A 17360-nucleotide genomic window follows, 5' to 3' on the forward strand; every position below is an offset into this window, starting at 1 on the left:
CACCGTCACAGAAAGTTCTATTGCACAGTGCTAGCTCAGAGATCCTCTAGAGTTTTATTTTTCAATAAACAAGTGGAAAGTAAATTCTGTGTTTCTGTCTCTAGAATACCATCCTCAGTGCATGCCATATAAAAAATGAGTGGTTGGAAACCCATTTGGGAGCTACCATTAGCGAGCTTTTGGAGCAAAAACAACAATTGGAAGATATTGTGACTCCTATCTTCACAAAAATGGCAACACCATGTAAGTTTGGGATAAAAATGGTTTGAATGTCAGAAAAGAGGAGTATTAGGTTTGGTGTTATTTCTGAGATTACCAATCTTCTGATTTTAACAATCTTCTTAACCTTTTATAAGCTTATGATACAGGTATGATACAACTCCCTAGATTTACTATTAGCTTCAATATTAATAATACCAATTATTTCTGTAGAGAATGTCTAATATTAATCTTAATATTACCATTATTTATTAATTTTATATAATTTACTATGCCTTTGATTTTCAACTAGGAAAGCATATCCTCCTAGGAGACAGAATGACAGAATTTGAAAAGCACTTTCAGTATTGTGACTGTACTTGGAAAGCCCGTTGGGGGTATAGTCTCCTGTCAATGAGGAAGCTGCGCTTGGTGGCAGGCATACCTGAGACTTTTTTAAATACTGAGATTTAATTCTTACACTATAAAATTCACCACTTAAAAAAATGTATAATCCAGTGGTTTTCAATATATTCAGAGTTATATAATCACCACCATCTAATTTTAGAACATAAACGCCCCAAACAGAAGCACCGTACCCATTGGCAATCACCCCCCAATCCCTCCCTCCCACAAGGCTCCTACGACCATTTATCTTTTGTATTTCTAAAGATTTACCCGTTCTGGACATTTCATGAATAGAAGCACACAATCTGTGCCACTTTGTGTCTGGTTTCTTTCATTTCACATGATGTTTTCAAGGTCCATACATGTTGTAACATACTTCCGTATTCCTCTTTGCTCTGAGTAATATTCTTGTATGGCTTCAAACATGCCCATTCATTAGTTGAGGTTCCATGCTTTTGACTCTTGTAAATAATGCTGCTGTGAACTTTTGTGTACAAATTTGTGTGACTGCCTGTTTTCCGTTCTCTTGGGAGAATTGCTGGAATGTGTCCAATAAGCAGAAGATTCTAATTTCCACATCATTGTCAACATTTACTATTGTCTTTTAAAAAAACCTTAGCATCCTAGTAGGTGTGAAGTGATATGTTAATGTAGATCTGATTTTCATTTCTTTATTTTTTCATTGTGTTAAACATCTTTTCATGTGCTTACTGGCTATTTGTATATTTTGTTTGGAGATGTGTCTATTTGAATCCTTTGCCCATTTTTATTTATTTATTTTTGGGTTTTTACTTTTTGAAAGAGAGAGACAGAGCATGAGCAGGGGGAGGAGCAGAGAGACAGGGAGACACAGAGTCTGAAGCAGGCTCCAGGCTCTGAGCTGTCAGCACAGAGCCCACCGTGGGGCTCGAACTCACAAGCCGCGAGATCATGACCTGAGCCGAAGTCGGACACTTAACCGACTGAGCCACCCAGGCACCTCCTTTGCCCATTTTTAAGTTGGGCTGTCTTTTTCTTGTTGACTTGTAAGAGTTCTTGATGTATTTTGAATTCAATTCCCTTATCTATGATTTGCCAATATTTTCTCCCATTCTATAGATTATTTTTTCATTTCTTACTTGTGTCCTTTGAGGCAAAAAAAACCTTTAAGTTTGGAGTCCAGTTTACCTTATTTTTCCTTTTCTTGCTTGTGCATTCACTATCATATCTAAGAAACATTGCCTGACTCAAGGTTACCAAGACTTACTCTGATGGGGGTTTTTTTGGTAAAACTTCTGTAGCTTTAGCTTTTTTCATTTAGTTTTATGGTCCATTTTGAGTTATTTTTTTGTGTACAATGTGAACTCATTCTTTTGAATGTGGATAATTGAGTACGTAAGATTTTTTTTTAATCAAAAGGGTTAAGATAGTCCGATCTGGTAGTATAGCAGCATATCCCTTGCTATCTTTACCAGACATCTATTGAGCATATGCTTAGATAGCACACTCCTAGGCTTCCTAAAGGGAGATGGATGCTTTGCACTGTCTTTAACTTTAAGCAACTCTCCACCCAGTTTGTGAGTAAACAGGCAAACCAGAAAAAATATACTCAGTGCTGTGTATGGTCCAGAAGCCTAACTTTTAGGAGGAAGCATCATGAAGAAAGAGGAACCACCTGAAAGGATGGGTAGCCAAGGTGGAATATGAAGGGAGTTCAGGAACAAAGCACAATAGGATGAAGACAGGCTCAAATGTGGGAGTGGGGAAGAGGCCAGGATTCATCTGGCTAACAATCGTAGTTGAGTCTGTGAGGAACAGTAAAAAATGAGATTGGAAAGTCAACTTGTGCTCATTTCATTAAAAGTACTAAGTTTATAAGTTCAGAACTTTGGTCTTTATCCAGGGCAGATGGCTGCCATTAAATGCTTTGTAGGTAAGCAGAGAAGAGGGATTAAGTAGAAGGGAATAATACAGTTTTCCTTATAAAATGGATGAAGAGACTAGAGGGAATGAGACCAGCATAGTCCAGAAGTGAGACGACTAAGACCTGAGTCATTGTGGTAAATCTGGTTCTCACCCTCTCCCCCTGTTCTACCACTACTGTTAGCCTGGTCCATCACCTCTCCCTCCCTCCTCATCGCTAAGGAAGAACCACCTCTCCCCCCACCCCTCAGGTCTTCTATATCCCCTCCAAGCACCCCAGAATCTTATACCTTCACATGATGGAAGTGCTAAATCTTGATGGGACCTCTCAAATGACCCCCTCATGTTACAAGGAGGAAAGTGAAGACCATTGAGGTTAAGCGGTTTATTCAGTTATTCTATTCAATGGCAGAATTCGGAACAATAATACCAATTATATGGGAAATGTGACCTCATACCTTTAAATTAAAAAAGAAAAAAGGAGAATACTTGAATTGATATACCAACACCAAGGCTTAATTAATGACTGGTTCAGACTGGGACCTATTTATTTCATGGCAATTATTTTAACAACTGGCTTCATTTTTGTTTTATATTATAAGCTAATTAAATGTAATTTTAAAATCTGCTTCCTTTCAGGTCAAGTGAAAAGTGCCAAATCTGTAGTCTAAGCCATGGTCCGAAAAGAAGTCAAGATCTTACCTTCTACTGAATATATATTTTATAAAAGACCACACTTTCTTCTAGTATTTATAAAAGCAAACTTATTTGTGCCAATTGAAGTTAAGAAAATAGATGTAGGGCTTTATAAAAATATTTAAGTATGAATCACCCTTTTCTTGTTTTACTCTAAGATCATTCTGAGCCGGGACTGCTAGCCTTTGAGAGGGGCTTTGCCAGGGGACACTGGGTTTATCCATTTGTGACCTCGATGCCCTACAAGTGGGTGGGGCCTGGCAGGTAATCAGGTGGCACTTTTTGTGCACCGAGCACGAATTGCACACCCACTGTGTGCCGAGCTCTCTCCAGGGCAGTGGGATTTGTGTATGAACAAATGAAGCATTGGCCCTGAGAAGCTGATGACTTATTATGTGCACTTTGGAGGACCTCCAGTAAAACAAAGTCCCCAAACATGCTTTTGCTCACCGGAGCCCATTTAGGATTTCTTTAAAAAAAAAAAAAAAAAAAAAAAAAAGGCCATTGATGACCTTCTTCTGCAAAGATTTCTTCTCGAGAACTGTCGTAAAACGTTTCTGCTCACTTGCTCAAGGACGCGGCGTCTTCGTGAACTGTTTTCTTCCTGTGTTGTTTTTGTGAAGAAAAATGAGAGGTGCGCCCCATTCCTTTCTGCTAATGACACAGTAGAGAATATTTTCAACCTGACCCCCCACCCTTCTCCCTCTCCCCACCTCTTCCCAAACCAATCTGGCATTCTTCTACTTTCCACCTTCAGGATCAAAAGGGGTCTGTGTGATGTGTGAACTGGGTCGTGCCTGGGACTCTGCTCTGTCCCGGTGGCTGTCACTTCCTCCAGCAGTCATGCCTGAGCGCAGTGGGGAGGAATCAAGCAGATCTGACTTTGAACCCAGCCTCCTGCACCTACTGCTCACCCTGACCTCATTTGCTCCTCCAGACCATTGACCTGAACCACCAAGCCCTGTGTTGACATTTTTAGGGTTGGAAGAGACAGTGGCCCATGTTGTTAAGCACAGGAGGGAACCAGGGCTGCTGTGAAAATCTACTGGACATAAAGAGACACAGGGAATCAGTCTGGCATCAAGACAGTCGGCAGCCAATACAATCGTTTATTGATCTGCCTGGTCCTGGTACCCTGGGACATAGCTGTCCCTTCTTCCCACATTGTCCAGCCTCTTCGGGGAGGCCAAGGTCGGGGACGATCTGGACGACTTTATGCCATGCATTCTGGGGAGTTCAGGGCTGTCCTAATTTCTTTTCAAATTGTCTCAGCAGACATCCTCCTCAAAGTGGCCAAGAAGTCTGACGTGTCGGCATCTCTCCAGTGACCGATCCTGCCCTGCATACTGGGATTGGCACAGTGCCCCCCCGCCACCACCACTTGCAGCATGAGTCCACATTTTGTTTCTGAAGTACAGTTAGTAGTCTCCAGGGCCCACATGGCCCATGTTGCCAGTGAGACACTGCTCTTTGCTCGGGGCCTGGGCTGCCCTTCGCTGACCACCTGCCTCATGCACAGCCACTCGCAGGCCATTTTCTGTGTGTGGTTGGATCGATTTCCATATGAATCCTGCAAGATAGGCCCTCCTTTCGACTTTTTCAGATTGGGGTAGAGACAAATGCTGTTTGCCCCTGGCCGGGGAGGCCAAAGATAAGGAAACCCAGGATCTGCAGTGTTGGCCTTCGGGGACTCAAGGGGAATAGGGGTGTGGTCAGGCTCACACAGTGGTGGGGGTGTACCTGCTCGGTCCCCCTCCCTCCCAGGTGACTCCGCTGTGCCTGCGGCTGTGTCTCTTGCCCCTGCCGGCCCCATATCTTGCACACACCTCTCCGCCTCACTCTGCTACCCTGCAGGTGTCCTCACTGCCGTGTTCAGCCCTGGAGGCCCCTCCCACTGATCTTGGGTGGAGCGGCCTCAGCCCTTCTGTGAGGCCACCCTGACTGTCCACTTGCATGGACAAGGCTCCCAGGCCCGGTCAGTGGGGGGTGGCCGCATGCAGACCTGGGCCACCCGAGCCCAGGAAGGGCCAGGGGCTGCCGGAGTCAGTAAAAAGTCATAGTCAGCTGCCCCGTAACCTGGTCAGCTGTCAGCCTCTTTCAGAGATGAGAAAAGGGGGCCCTGGAAAGAGGCTGTTGTAGTGCAGGCAGCTCTGGTGTCCCCAAACCCTGTCACACCTCTTCTTCCTGCTTCTGTTCGCCCATGCACGATCGGAAGGAAAGGGGCTTCTCCTGACTTCTGCCAGCCTCAGTCCCTGTCCTGACAACCTGAGTGCATCCCTCAAAAGACCATCAACCTCAAAACTACCCCTCAACTCTGCTTCCCAGCAATTGGCCAAGACCAGAAGATCCTCCTACCAGAGACAGTGAGGGTCCTGTCTGTTCCCTGGAGACCCTGGGGGAACGTGCCAATAGCATGGTGGTCAAATGACTCTTGGGATAGTATGACCTAAAGCCAGGCCACTGGCACCGGGGCAAAGCTAAGGGAATGAAGGGTTGGCAGGCAAGGTGGCCCCCAGAGGCTGCAGGACACACAGGGCAATGAGGGACATGAGTGCAAGCCTCCACTTTAACCTTTCACCTCAGCATCCCCCCACCCGATCTGCACTGACCAGGTTTTGAGCCCCAAACTGCAACATGGGGGTCAAATATGTCATATGTAGGCAGTGAGACACACAATTCAAAATCAGGGCTGCCCTGGAAAATCCAGTACCTCTTGTGGTGTTCAGGTTGGGGGTGTGCGGTTGGGTCAAACTTCATTTGCGAGCTTCAGTTAACCACAGGTGGCTGGGGCCCAGGAAGGAGGTGGCTCTTGCAGAAAAAAAAAAAAAAAAAAGGAGGGGGCCGCCCTTGTGAGAGGCACTGTCCCCAGAGCAGTGGGCCCCAAATGCTTCTAGGTTCCTGAGGCAAGGTGGGTGAGCTCTAAACTCGTGAAGATCAAGGAAGGAAGGTTCCACCAGGCACCTCGAGTTCCCTGGCTGTTCCTCCCATGTTGCAGATGAGGAAATGGAGATCTTTGGAGAGCAAGGATGCTTCCCAAGATCACAGAGTGAGTTAAGAGGCTAAACACGGTTAGTCCACATGTCCCTGTCACTGGAGACTCAGTCCGTCAATCCTATCGAGTCCTAACAAGGTGTTGTACCCTGTGCCCAGCACTGAGCTGGCTCCGTGGCAGTCAACAAACAAAAAGCTTAAAACTCTTGCTCAAGGGGCATGTGGTCTAGGGGCGCCTGGGGGCTCCGTCAGTGAGCATTCGACTTTAGCTCAGGTCATGACAGCATGGAGCCTGCTTGGGATTATCTTTCTCCTCCTGCCCTCCCCTGCTTTCTCATTCTTTCTCTAATAATAATGATAATAATTAAAATTCCTGTAATACCATGTTTGTTTCCATGGTCAAAAACTGAAAAAGAGAGAGATGGAGAGAGAGAAAGAAAGGAAAGAAGGAAAGAAAGAAAGAAAGGAAGGAAGGAAGGAAGGAAGGAAGGAAGGAAGGAAGGAAGGAAGGAAGGAAGGAAGAAAGAAAGAAAGAAAGAAAGAAAGAAAGAAAGAAAGAAAGAAAGAAAGAAAGAAAGAAAGAAGGAAAAAAGACCCTCGAGGAACATCGGGACAGTGGGAGGTGCCAACAGAGCACAGAGTCCCGCATGGGCTTGATCCCATGACCCTTGAATCATGACCTAAGCTGAAGTCAACTGACTCAACTGACTGAGCCACCAAGATGCCCCCACAGGAGTTAAAAAGTAGGAAGAGAAGGGGCACCTGGGGGACTCAGGCCCCCCTCCCCTGTTTGCTCTCTTCCTCCCTCTGTCTCAAAATTAAAAAATTTTAAAAAGTTTTTAAAAAGTAGGAAAAGAAGCTGGAAAAAAGATCACTCATGACCTCGTGTGAAAAGGGTTCACCACAGCTCGTTGGCGTATTTTCTTCAGGGCTCTGGTGTCTCCTGGGCCAGAAGGAGATTTCCAGAGCCTCATTCTCAGGCCTGTGTCCTGCTGTCTGACTTACAGGCAGACCCACCGGGGACCCAGTCCCCTCACCTTGTCCTCTCCCCTTTCTGAGGCCTTCCAGAACTCTGGGGAGGCTTTTCAATTTGCTTAAGAGTAGGCACAATGGCACCTCTTTGGGCTTGAGCTTGTCACCTGCAGCCTGGTGGCCAAGAGGTCCCAGTTGGCCAGGGTACCAGGTCTGGGGCTCTGTCGTCTCTTGCCCTATTATCCTTTCCCAGCTTGGCCGAGGTGCTTTCCAGAACAGATCCTGACACTTCCAAGCCGCCAAATCAGCTACCAGCGTATCAACAAAGCAAGATGGGAGATCTCTTCAAAATCACTTGCCTGAAGTTTCTATAATTTCTGGGTCCTCGGATGCTGCTGGCTCCTTCTGAGACTCCCCTGGGCACAGCTCTGGCTTTGGAAGCTAAAAAAGATGCAAAGGCAAGAATGGAAAGGGGTTTTGTCTGTAGGCCCAACGTATACAACCCGACTTCTTTTTTTTTTTCTTTAATGTTTTTATTTATTTTTGAGAGAGTGCGAGCTGAGGGGGCGCACAGAGGATCTGAAGGGGGCTCTGCGCTGACACCAGGGAGCCCAATGCGGGCTCAAACTCACAAACTGCGAGATCATGACCTGAGCCAAAGTTGGATGCTCACCGCACTGAGCCACCCAGGTGTCCCATAACTTGACTTCTTTGTAGGATTTCTAGGCCGTGTCCCAGCTCAGTGGGGGAAAAGTGATGTGGTTGATTAGTTCTGCCTGCCCTGAGAGTTAGATTCAGAGTCCAGCAATAGATGCTAATGTGACTTCAGGTCGTGAGGAGGGTTTGGCTTCTTCCTGCTCTGCCCAGGCCACCCTGCGTCCTACAGAAGCAACATCCATCTTTAGTGACCCCTTGCTCTGTGACCCTGGGAAGGCCCCACACTCAGTGAAATCCTTGTGACAGAGCAAAACAGAGAGAACAGTTAAACCCTCCTGTCACAGGGGCCCCAGGGTGTGTGCTGAGACAGTACTAGTCCTTGCTTGGCCGGCCCCCATCGACATGTGACAAGAGAAGGTGTCACGTACTGTCACAGAGCCATGTGGTGGGCACAAGTGTCCCCACACTGTAAATGCGGAACGGAGGCACGAAGGGACTTTCCAGAGGTAGCCTGGTTGGCAGCCAGCAGCCTTGGATGCTAAGCCCCAAAAGACGGAAATAAGCATAAAGGCCAATGAGGGGAGAGGGAGAAAATGAGGCAGAGCGTCAGAGTAACACCTGGAGGGAGAAAGTTAGATTTCTTGGCATTCCTGATCTAGACTCTGAGGCAAAGCACTAAGTGCAAAGGACTGTGAACCAAGCAAGGCACATTTTCTTTAAAACAAAAAAAGAAACGGGGCACCTGGGTGGCTCATTCAGTGAAGCATCCGGCCTCGGCTCAGGTCATAATATTGAAGTTTGGTGAGTTCAAGACCTGAGCTCGGCTCTGTGCTGACACAGAACAGAACCTGCTTAGAATTCTGTGTCTCCCTTCCTCTTTCTCTGCCCCTCCCCTGCTGGTGCTGCCTCTCTCTCAAATAACGAAACTTTAAAAAATAAAATAAAATACATGGGCTGCGTGACCAGAAAGACCCATCTGCTGGCCCTTTTCCAAAAGGATTAACAAACTTCCTGTTACCAAAAGGGGATCGCAATGAGAATGGAACAACAAACACGCTATTCTGGAAAAACTCAAGGGCACCGGGTCACCCTCTTGCTGGAGTCTCAGAGCCAGGGGTGCCCAGCTGCAGTAAAAGAGGGTCAATGAAATCCTCGAGTCAAATTATCCTTCGAAAACGCTTGTCAACAGGGCGTCTGGTCTGCAGGCCTCCTCGGGCAGCCTTGGGGACTGTCTCAGACCACACTGCACTCTGCCCCTCGGACACGTGTGCGCAAAGTGCGATGCGTCAGATAGCACTCAGAAGGCTTTGTCCCGGGGCTCCGGGCTCAGGGACGGCACTGCGGGGTCTGTGACACCAAACGTCCGTTCTGTGGACTCACAGGGCTCAGGCCCCAGAGAAGGGCCTCTCGACCCCTCCCTTCGTGTTTTCAAAACACAAGACAACTGCATCTGTCCGCCACCGGTCTGTGGGTTGGGTCGCTGCCAACGTTGGAGACGCGCGCTGTTTTCAGAGCACAGCACGGGCCATGTGAACAGTGGAGGAACGTAGGTAAAAGTCCGATCAGTTCCTGGGCTAAGCCCCCTTCTCAGCATGGGTGTGAGGGGCTCATGTACCACAAGGACCATTCCGCAGACCAGCCGCGGCCACCTTCTCCCTCTCCCGTGGGTCCCGTTCCTGGTTCTGGAGGCCCTCCGAGAGGGGGACTGGCGGCAGCCTTGCAAGCCCGCCGTGGAGTACTTTGCAATCCTAAACAACGCTTAAGTGTGTATACACAGCGCATTCTCATGATTTGCAGTGATCAAGGCCTGGAAAATCACCACAAACATTGGATTCATGAGCAATGAACCCCGGATACATCCGGAGATAAGGGGTCACATTCCTGTGTACCTCTGGTGACCCTATTTTTGTCATGACCTTGTTTTATGGGTGCTTTTGTTTAAAGACGCCTTATTTGGGGTACCTGGGCTCAGTTGGTTAAGCATCCGACCTTGGCTTAAGTCATGATCTCACTTTCCCAGAGTTCAAGCCTCATGTGGGGCTCTGTGCTGACAACTCAGAGCCTAGAGCCTGGAGCCTGCTTAGGATTCTGTGTCTTCCTCTCTCTCTGTTCCTCCCCCATTTCACTCTCTCTCACTCTCAAAAATAAATAAACATTAAAAAAAGACACCTTATTTAATACATATTGTTGACTCATTAACATTGAAGTCATGGCCTACAGCGTCAGAAGTCATGTCTGAACACATACTTCCTCTGTAAGGTGCCTTAAGGTCTTCTTGGGCTCTGGAATGTAGGACAGCAGCACAGCTCTGGACTTGGAGGCCATTTAAAACAGCACAGACACCCCCCAAAAGCACAGAAATTTGAGATATGTGGTAGTAAACGGACAGCAGACGATACGCTTGTTTTCACAATAGGACCGGTAAACACAGGAGGCAGAACCTTGCCGTGTTCAGCCTCACCTTGGAACGTGTGTGCAAGTGACTCAAAGTTTTCCGCACTCTGGGTATGTCTGCAAATGACCCGGTAAGTGCTGTAAGCATTAATCTTGCATTACAAAACATGTTAGCAAGGAGGTGAATGCATAAACACAGAATTGTGAATAAGGAGGATCAAATGTATGTGGTGCCCATGTAACTGGTGTGAAATCAGCCACTGACATTTAAAAAAAAAGTTTTTAGGGGCACCTGGGTGGCTCGTCGGCTAAGCCTCCGACTTCGGCTCAGGTCAGATCTCACGTTCGTGGGTTCGAGCCCCGCGTCAGGCTCTGTGCTGACAGCTAGCTCAGAGCCTGGAGCCTGCTTCCGGTTCTGTGTCTCTTTCTCTCTCTGCCCCTCCCCCTCTCATGCTCTGTCTCTCTCTGTATCAAAAATAAATAAAAACATTAAAAAAATTAAAAAAAAAGTTTTTAATGTTTATTCATTTTTGAGAGACAGAGTGGGAGCAGGGGAGGGACAGAGAGAGAAGGGGAGACACAGAATCTGAAGCAGGCTCCAAGCTCTGAGCTGTCAGCACAGAGCCCAATGTGAGGCTCGAACTCACGTAAGTGAGATCATGACCTGAGCCGAAGTCGGACACCTAACTGACTGAGCCACCCACACACCCCTCTTGTCCCTTCTTAATGCATTCTTCACCCAACTGCAAGAATGATTTTTAGAAAAATGTAATCAGATCATCTAACTTTCTTGTTTAAATTCCTTAATGGACTTCCCCTTACCTTCTGAATGATATACCAACTTCTCCCCACGGCCTGCAGTGCTTTGTGTGATCTAGTTTCTGCCTCTCTGACTTCAGCTTGTGTCACTCACCCCCTTGCTCACTATATTCAAGCCACATTGCCATCTTTTTCTCTTTGACACCCCTTCCCCCCTCAGGTTCTTTGCACTTGCCATTCCTGCTGCCTGGCCTACTCTTCCCCCAGAACTGCCCACAGCCATCTCCTTTGCATCAGTGAAGGCATAAATGTCACTTTTTCAAGGGCATCTGGGTGGTTCAGTTGGTTAAGTTACCGACTTTTGATTTCAGCTCAGGTCATGATGTCATGGTTCGTGAGTTCAAGCCTTGCGTTGTCAGTGCAGAGCCTGCTGGGATTCTCTGGGCCCCTCCCTCTCTGCCCCTCTCCTGCTCACAGCACACACGTGTGCTTTCTCTCTCAAAAATAAATAAACATTTCTTTTTTAATGTCTTGTTTTCAGAGAGGCCTTTCTCGAACCACCCTATCCAGAGGAGTTCCCTGTTTTCATTTCCTCATCCTTTGTTTATTTCTTTTTAGTAATTTCTAACTCTTTGATTTTTCTTTTTTCCATTCTGAGAATCCAGGCCAGAGATAGTGTTTGTCTTGTTTATATACTTAGCCCTCGTGCTTAGCACAGCGGGTGTGATGGATGCTGATGTTTGTTAAAGGGCGGTCAGGCAATATGTCTTGATAGCAGTTTGTTAGTAGTTTGTAATATGTAGTTAGGATTTGGCCTGGCACATAGCGGGTATCCAGTAAATGTTTTTTGAAAAAAAAGGAATATTTTTCCCAAGTGTGATATCATGTATTATCTGGTTATTTTCACTCTTTAAGTACCATTTCATATGCAGAAGTGTATGTAATAAATTAACATTTTTCAACCCCCGTATTTTTTTAGCTTTACTTATTTGCGTATTTATAAGTTTATGTATTTATTTTGAGCAAGACAGAGCGTGCAAGGGAGGGGCAGAGAGAGAGGGAGAGAAGGAAAGAAGGTGTGCTGATGACGAGAGATGGTAAAGAGATCGGGGGCTGATGGATTTTAGGTTCCGATGCAGCTGAAGGACCAGTGAAGTCGGGGTGTTGGAGGAAGTGCTCTGGAAAGACGGGAGGTGGCCGGCAGAGAGTAGAGAAGCTTGAGATCATCAAGCAGGTGCTCAAACTGATACTAGGGTCTGGGACAGGGGTTCTCAACCAGGGGCAGTTGGTCCCTGAGAGGATGTTTCAATGCCTGGGGACATCTGGTAGAGGCCAGGGACCCTGCTAAACGCCCATAATGCATAGGACAGACCCGGAGCAGAGAATAATCCAGCCCAGTTGCCAGTAGTTCCAAGGCAGAGAAGCCCTGGCCTGGGACAGGATGTGAGAATGGGGGGCTGGGACAGGCCTGAGGGAATCTTTTTGTAGAGGAGAAGATCCACAAAAGACCAGGGCTTTGGGAGGTCATTTCACGACTAATTGGGATCTCCAAGAACTAGGACAAGAGGCGTGCTGGAAAGAGAGAGAGAGTCAGGGACGGGAGGACACCAACCAGCTACGTATGGAGCTTTCGTGGTTTTGGAACAGCTGATTGGCCAGAGCTGGAATTCATACTCCTGGCTGTAAGAGCTGCATGTCCAAATGAGCCCAAGAGTGACTTTTCTGTTTTTTAAGTCACTCGTATATTCACCAGCCCTGGTGTGATTAAGTCTGTCACACATAGGTTATTTAAAAGCCAGGTAGGGATTGGATTAGCCTTTTTGGTCAAAATTCCATGACTGTAAACTGGGACATCTCTAAATAACCTCTCAGGTACCAGATTTTGCAGGCCGGCCTTGAGGCAGGGGTCTGGCTTAAGAAAGCCCTTGAGGAGACTTGGGTATGGACTTCGCAGACTGGCTTTCCTTGTAGCGCTTACCACTGTGGAGAAAACTAGTCAACATCGCGCAGCATAAATAAGGGGTATAAGCCTGGTAAAGCTGGTCAGATCCTCTGGTCTTGTGCTGTGTCCCTTGTTTTGAACTCAGATGCTCTGGGGCTGATTTTCTGCCTACCCACAATGGCAAGGACGTCTTTTGTTTGCTTCTTGTTTGAAAGGAGGGTTTGTTTTGAGGTTTGGACTACAAATAATAATGCATTGTTCTCTATAATAAAAATCACCCTCTTTAGCAGAAAAAATCTGATTGATGCAGTGTGGCTATCAGCTTATTTAAAAGAATAGCCAAAAGAGCGCATTGTGTCCTGAAAATAAACATTTGGAAGATGGTTGGGGGGACTGGGGGAGGAGTCTTGTTCTCCTCGGCCTGGAGTCCTGGGTAAGTCCTCAGAGGAAGAAATGCAGAATGTGATCATCTGTCCTGGGTGACAGTACCCCTCCTCATTCTGCTCATCTGCTCCATTCGAAGAGTAATTGGAACACTGCATATGTGGATTCTTTCCAAACCATTTCTTTAAAAATTATCCTAATCGGAAGATAATATTTCCTCCACTAGCTTTAATTGTGTCCATTTTCAGGCAAACTAACTTTCTCTCTAGCCTTCCTTTAATCCATGAAAGTGGTTATTTTGAGTGAAGATTATTTTATTTTAGCAGCAATCCTTAAAACTCTGATTAAATCAGTGGCCTCTGATTACAGATCTTAAAAAAAAGAGCTATGTTTATATTACAAGCCAGAGACATTTTATTTTTATTCTTTTTATGTTTTTGATTTATTTTTGAGAGACAGAGAGGGACAGCGCAAGCAGGGGAGGTACAGAATCTGAAGCAGGCTCCAGGCTCTGAACTGTCAGCACGGAGCCCGACGCGGGGCTTGAACCCACAAACCGTGAGATCATGACCTGAGCAGAAGCTGGATGTTTAACTGACTGAGCCACACAGGCGCCCCTCAAGAGACATTTTAATTACTATTTATGGGCGTAGGCTGGCAGAATAAAACTTAAGGGGTAGAGTGAAAACGTGGCTCAGTGTGGTCAGCTGTTTCTTAAATTCATAGGTATCTAGCACACGTTATACCGAAATGTAACAGTGAATAGGATTTCAGTAATGAAAACAATATGTTGTATGTGGTTTTTTTGCCTTAAATCCCTTATGGGAAAAGGATCAGTGAAACAATAAATAGCTCTAAATGAAGTGATACCTTACCTAGAATAGTTATAATTGTGTTCAAATTAAATGGAAGATGAGAAAAGTTCAGTGTGATAGCTGTTGGAATTTAACAGGTAAATATGACAACTACTTAGAGAAGCAAAAAAATTATATATATATATACATACATATATATGTATATATGTATATATATGTATGTATATATATATATATACATATATATATATATATCCTCTACATCATTAAAAACGGACCACTGTGGAAGCAACCAAGGTATCTTTCAGGAGGTGAATGGATAATATCCATACAATGAATATTATTCAGCAATAAGAAGACATGAACTGTCATGCTATATTGCTAAGTGATAGAAGCTAATCTGAAAAGGCTCTAGGATCCCAACTATATAATGTTCTGAAAAAGGCAAACATATACAGTAAAAAGATCAGGGGTTTGTGGGGGAGGGAGGAATGAATGGGTCGAAGAGTAAGAGAATTCTGTGTTTTATTGTAATAGTGGATCCATGTCATTATACATTTGTCAAACCCATGGAAGGTATAACACACAGTGAGCCATACTGTAAATGACAGGCTTTAGTTAATAGTGGAACAATATTGGCTCATCAATTGTAACACATACCACAGTAACAAAAGATGTTATGAATAGGGGAAACTGGGGGTAGGGGTGAGAGAATATACTGGAACTCTCTGCCTCATGCTCAGGGTTTTGGTAACCTGAACACTTCTCTAAGAAAGAGAAAACAAACAATAGTAAGTAGCTGAACTTGTGAAAACATCTTCTTACTGAAAAACAAAAACAAAATCCCAGACCATCAGCAGTTTATCCTGTTTCTAGGAAGTACCTGACTATGAAACATTCTGTATAGTACACAGTGGCAGCAGAGAGAGAGAGATAGACAGACAGATATCTCTATAACTGTGTATATCTAGTAGCTTTCTCATAACTTTATCATCCCCTCTGATAAATATGCAGCATGGTACTTATACTAAATGCTACAGAAGCTCTCCTTGTTCCTCTCTCCAGTGAGGTGGAGGTATATACACCTCGGAAGTATATACACCAAAAGAAATCTTTGTGGCAAGTGGGATGCAAGGGAAGCTGACTTGCAAGTTCAAGTCCACCAATACCACCGGCACGTTGACCTCAGTCTCCTGGAGCTTCCAGCCAGAGGGGATCGACACCAGCCTGTCGGTAGGAATGCTTGATGGCTCCTGCTGGGAATTCTGAGCCGAATCTACTTTCTCCAGCGATGCTCCTGGAGGACACCGGCGTCGCAGCCGAGGAAGCGGAAGTGGTTCCAAGGCGTAAAGACGCCAGCCTGGAACTTGACCAGAAGCGGTTGCCGGGCCGGGGCCTCAGCTAGGAGCCGGTGCTGCCACCTGCTGGCCGGAGCGGGGACGCGCACTCCCGGCCTGGAGGCGGGAGGCAGCATCGCAGCCGGGAGTTGTCGGCCAGGGACGCTGTCACAACCTGTTTATTTTGGACGTAAGGAAACTGACAGGAAGGTCACATAACTAGTGTGTGGCATGCTCGGGGCGGAAACCGAGTGCAGGCTTCCTGTGAAGCCTGGCGCACTCTCCTCGGACGCAGGCACGTGGAATGGCCTTTGCAGCCCAGCCTTTCCCGCCCTCCCTCTGCTCCTCTGGCCGCCCCTGTCCACCTTCCCCAGCCTTGTCCGGGTCTGCTCAGAAGCCAGTCAAAGTGAAAGAAGCTTTTGGGAGAAGTTTGGGGAAAGGAAGGATGGTGAGCCCACCGCCTCCTCCCCTCAACGGCCGTCCCCCAACCACCGCCCCTCTTCTTACTGGAGGTCAGCTCCTGGGCTCTGGTCACTTAAATGGCAGGTCCTGGGGCACCTGAGTGGCTTAGTCGGGTAAGTGTCTGACTTGGTTCAGGTCATGATCTCGTGGTTTGGGAGTTCAAGCCCCCTGTCAAGCTCTGCTGACAGCTCAGAGCCTGGAGCCAGCTTGGGATTCTGTCTCTGTCTCTGTCTGTCTCTCTCTCTCTCTCTCTGTCTCTCTCTCTCTCTCTGTCTCTCTCTCTCTCTGCCCCACCCTCGCTCATGCTCCGTCTCTCTCTCTCAAAAACAAACATTAAAAATATTTTTAAAAAATATAATAAACAGCAGGCCCTGGATGGGGATGGGGATGGGGCAGGGACGAGCACATCCTCACCTCCAGGACAGCACAACCTGTGCGGAATGGGCCCCCAGACATTTGGCCTGCATCTCCCGTAAGCTTGGGTCTCACACCCCTTTTTTTTTTTTTTGTAAATGTATTTTATTTTGTAAGCAACAATCAAAATATATTTGTGTTACTGTTTTCTTCAAATATTAAATGGGATCTTAACAAAATTTGTCCACTTTGATGTATTCTTATACAACTTTGGAATCTGCAAAGACCCTGACTAAAGAAACAGAAGTAATTGCACAACTGAGACTGAAGGTGTTACAGTGCTGCAAATGATGCCAGATGTCTTACATTTAACCAAACACACCTTCAGAGGTCCCTTGATTTTGAGCATTAGGAACAATAAAGGAATATACGCTGAAAGTATCACTAATAGCCTTTTGCACGGTTTTATTTAAATACAACAGTATCCAACATAGCTGCTAAACACTGGACGATATTCGAAGTCATAAGTACATCCACATGTTCCTCCAAATGACGTTTCGGGTCCTGCTTGCCAACATTCTTTATTGCCAGCTGTTCAGGTGTCATCTTATCTTCTTCTTCTACAGCCTTATTATAATTCTTGGCTAATTCCAACATCTCTTTTACCACTGATTCATTGTGTTTACAGTGTTCACTGTAGTCCTGAAGTGTCAAACCTTCCATCCAACTCTTCTTATGCAAATTTAGCAACATCTTCTGTTCCAGTTCATTTTTTCGGTAGTTAATAGTAATGGAGTAATAGTGTCTGTTTAGTCCATGAATTAATGCCTGGATAGATGGCTTGTTTAAATGACCCAGATTTGAGGTTGTTTGTCTTGGTTCATGTCCTAAGACCATCATATTAGCATTGATCAATCTGAAGGCATCAATAACAACCTTTCCTTTTACACTCTGAATGGGATCCACAACCACTGCCACAGCTCTCTCCGACAAGGCTTCAAAGCTCTGCTGAGTGTTGATATCCACACCAGAAAGCCAACAACCAAAGCCAGGGTGACTGTGATACCAACCAACAACCATCTCAGGCCT

General features: G+C 46.0%; 2 protein-coding genes across 5 annotated transcripts in view; one reads left to right on the forward strand and one right to left on the reverse strand.

Moving 5' to 3' along the window:
- Positions 1-3676, forward strand: part of ANKRD45 (ankyrin repeat domain 45) — a 39320-nt gene extending 35644 nt beyond the window's left edge. For both annotated transcript variants that reach the window (XM_029934967.1, XM_029934966.1), the window contains exons 5-6: positions 105-243; positions 3148-3676. In XM_029934967.1, the coding sequence (XP_029790827.1) occupies positions 105-243; positions 3148-3179 (171 nt within the window). In that variant the 3' untranslated portion in view covers positions 3180-3676. The remainder of the gene's footprint in view (positions 1-104; positions 244-3147) is intronic.
- Positions 3677-16710: 13034 nt separating this feature from the next.
- The window catches only part of LOC115286618 (26S proteasome non-ATPase regulatory subunit 14), a 1481-nt gene continuing 831 nt past the window's right edge, over positions 16711-17360 (reverse strand). The window contains exon 2 of one of the 3 annotated variants that reach the window (XM_029933050.1): positions 16711-17358. In XM_029933050.1, coding sequence (XP_029788910.1) covers positions 16737-17358 — 622 coding nt within the window. In that variant the 3' untranslated portion in view covers positions 16711-16736. The remainder of the gene's footprint in view (positions 17359-17360) is intronic. The other 2 variants (XM_029933052.1, XM_029933051.1) reach the window with 2 other exon arrangements.

The sequence above is a fragment of the Suricata suricatta genome, chromosome 3, assembly GCF_006229205.1.
Source record: "Suricata suricatta isolate VVHF042 chromosome 3, meerkat_22Aug2017_6uvM2_HiC, whole genome shotgun sequence".
NCBI classification, from domain to species: domain Eukaryota; kingdom Metazoa; phylum Chordata; class Mammalia; order Carnivora; family Herpestidae; genus Suricata; species Suricata suricatta.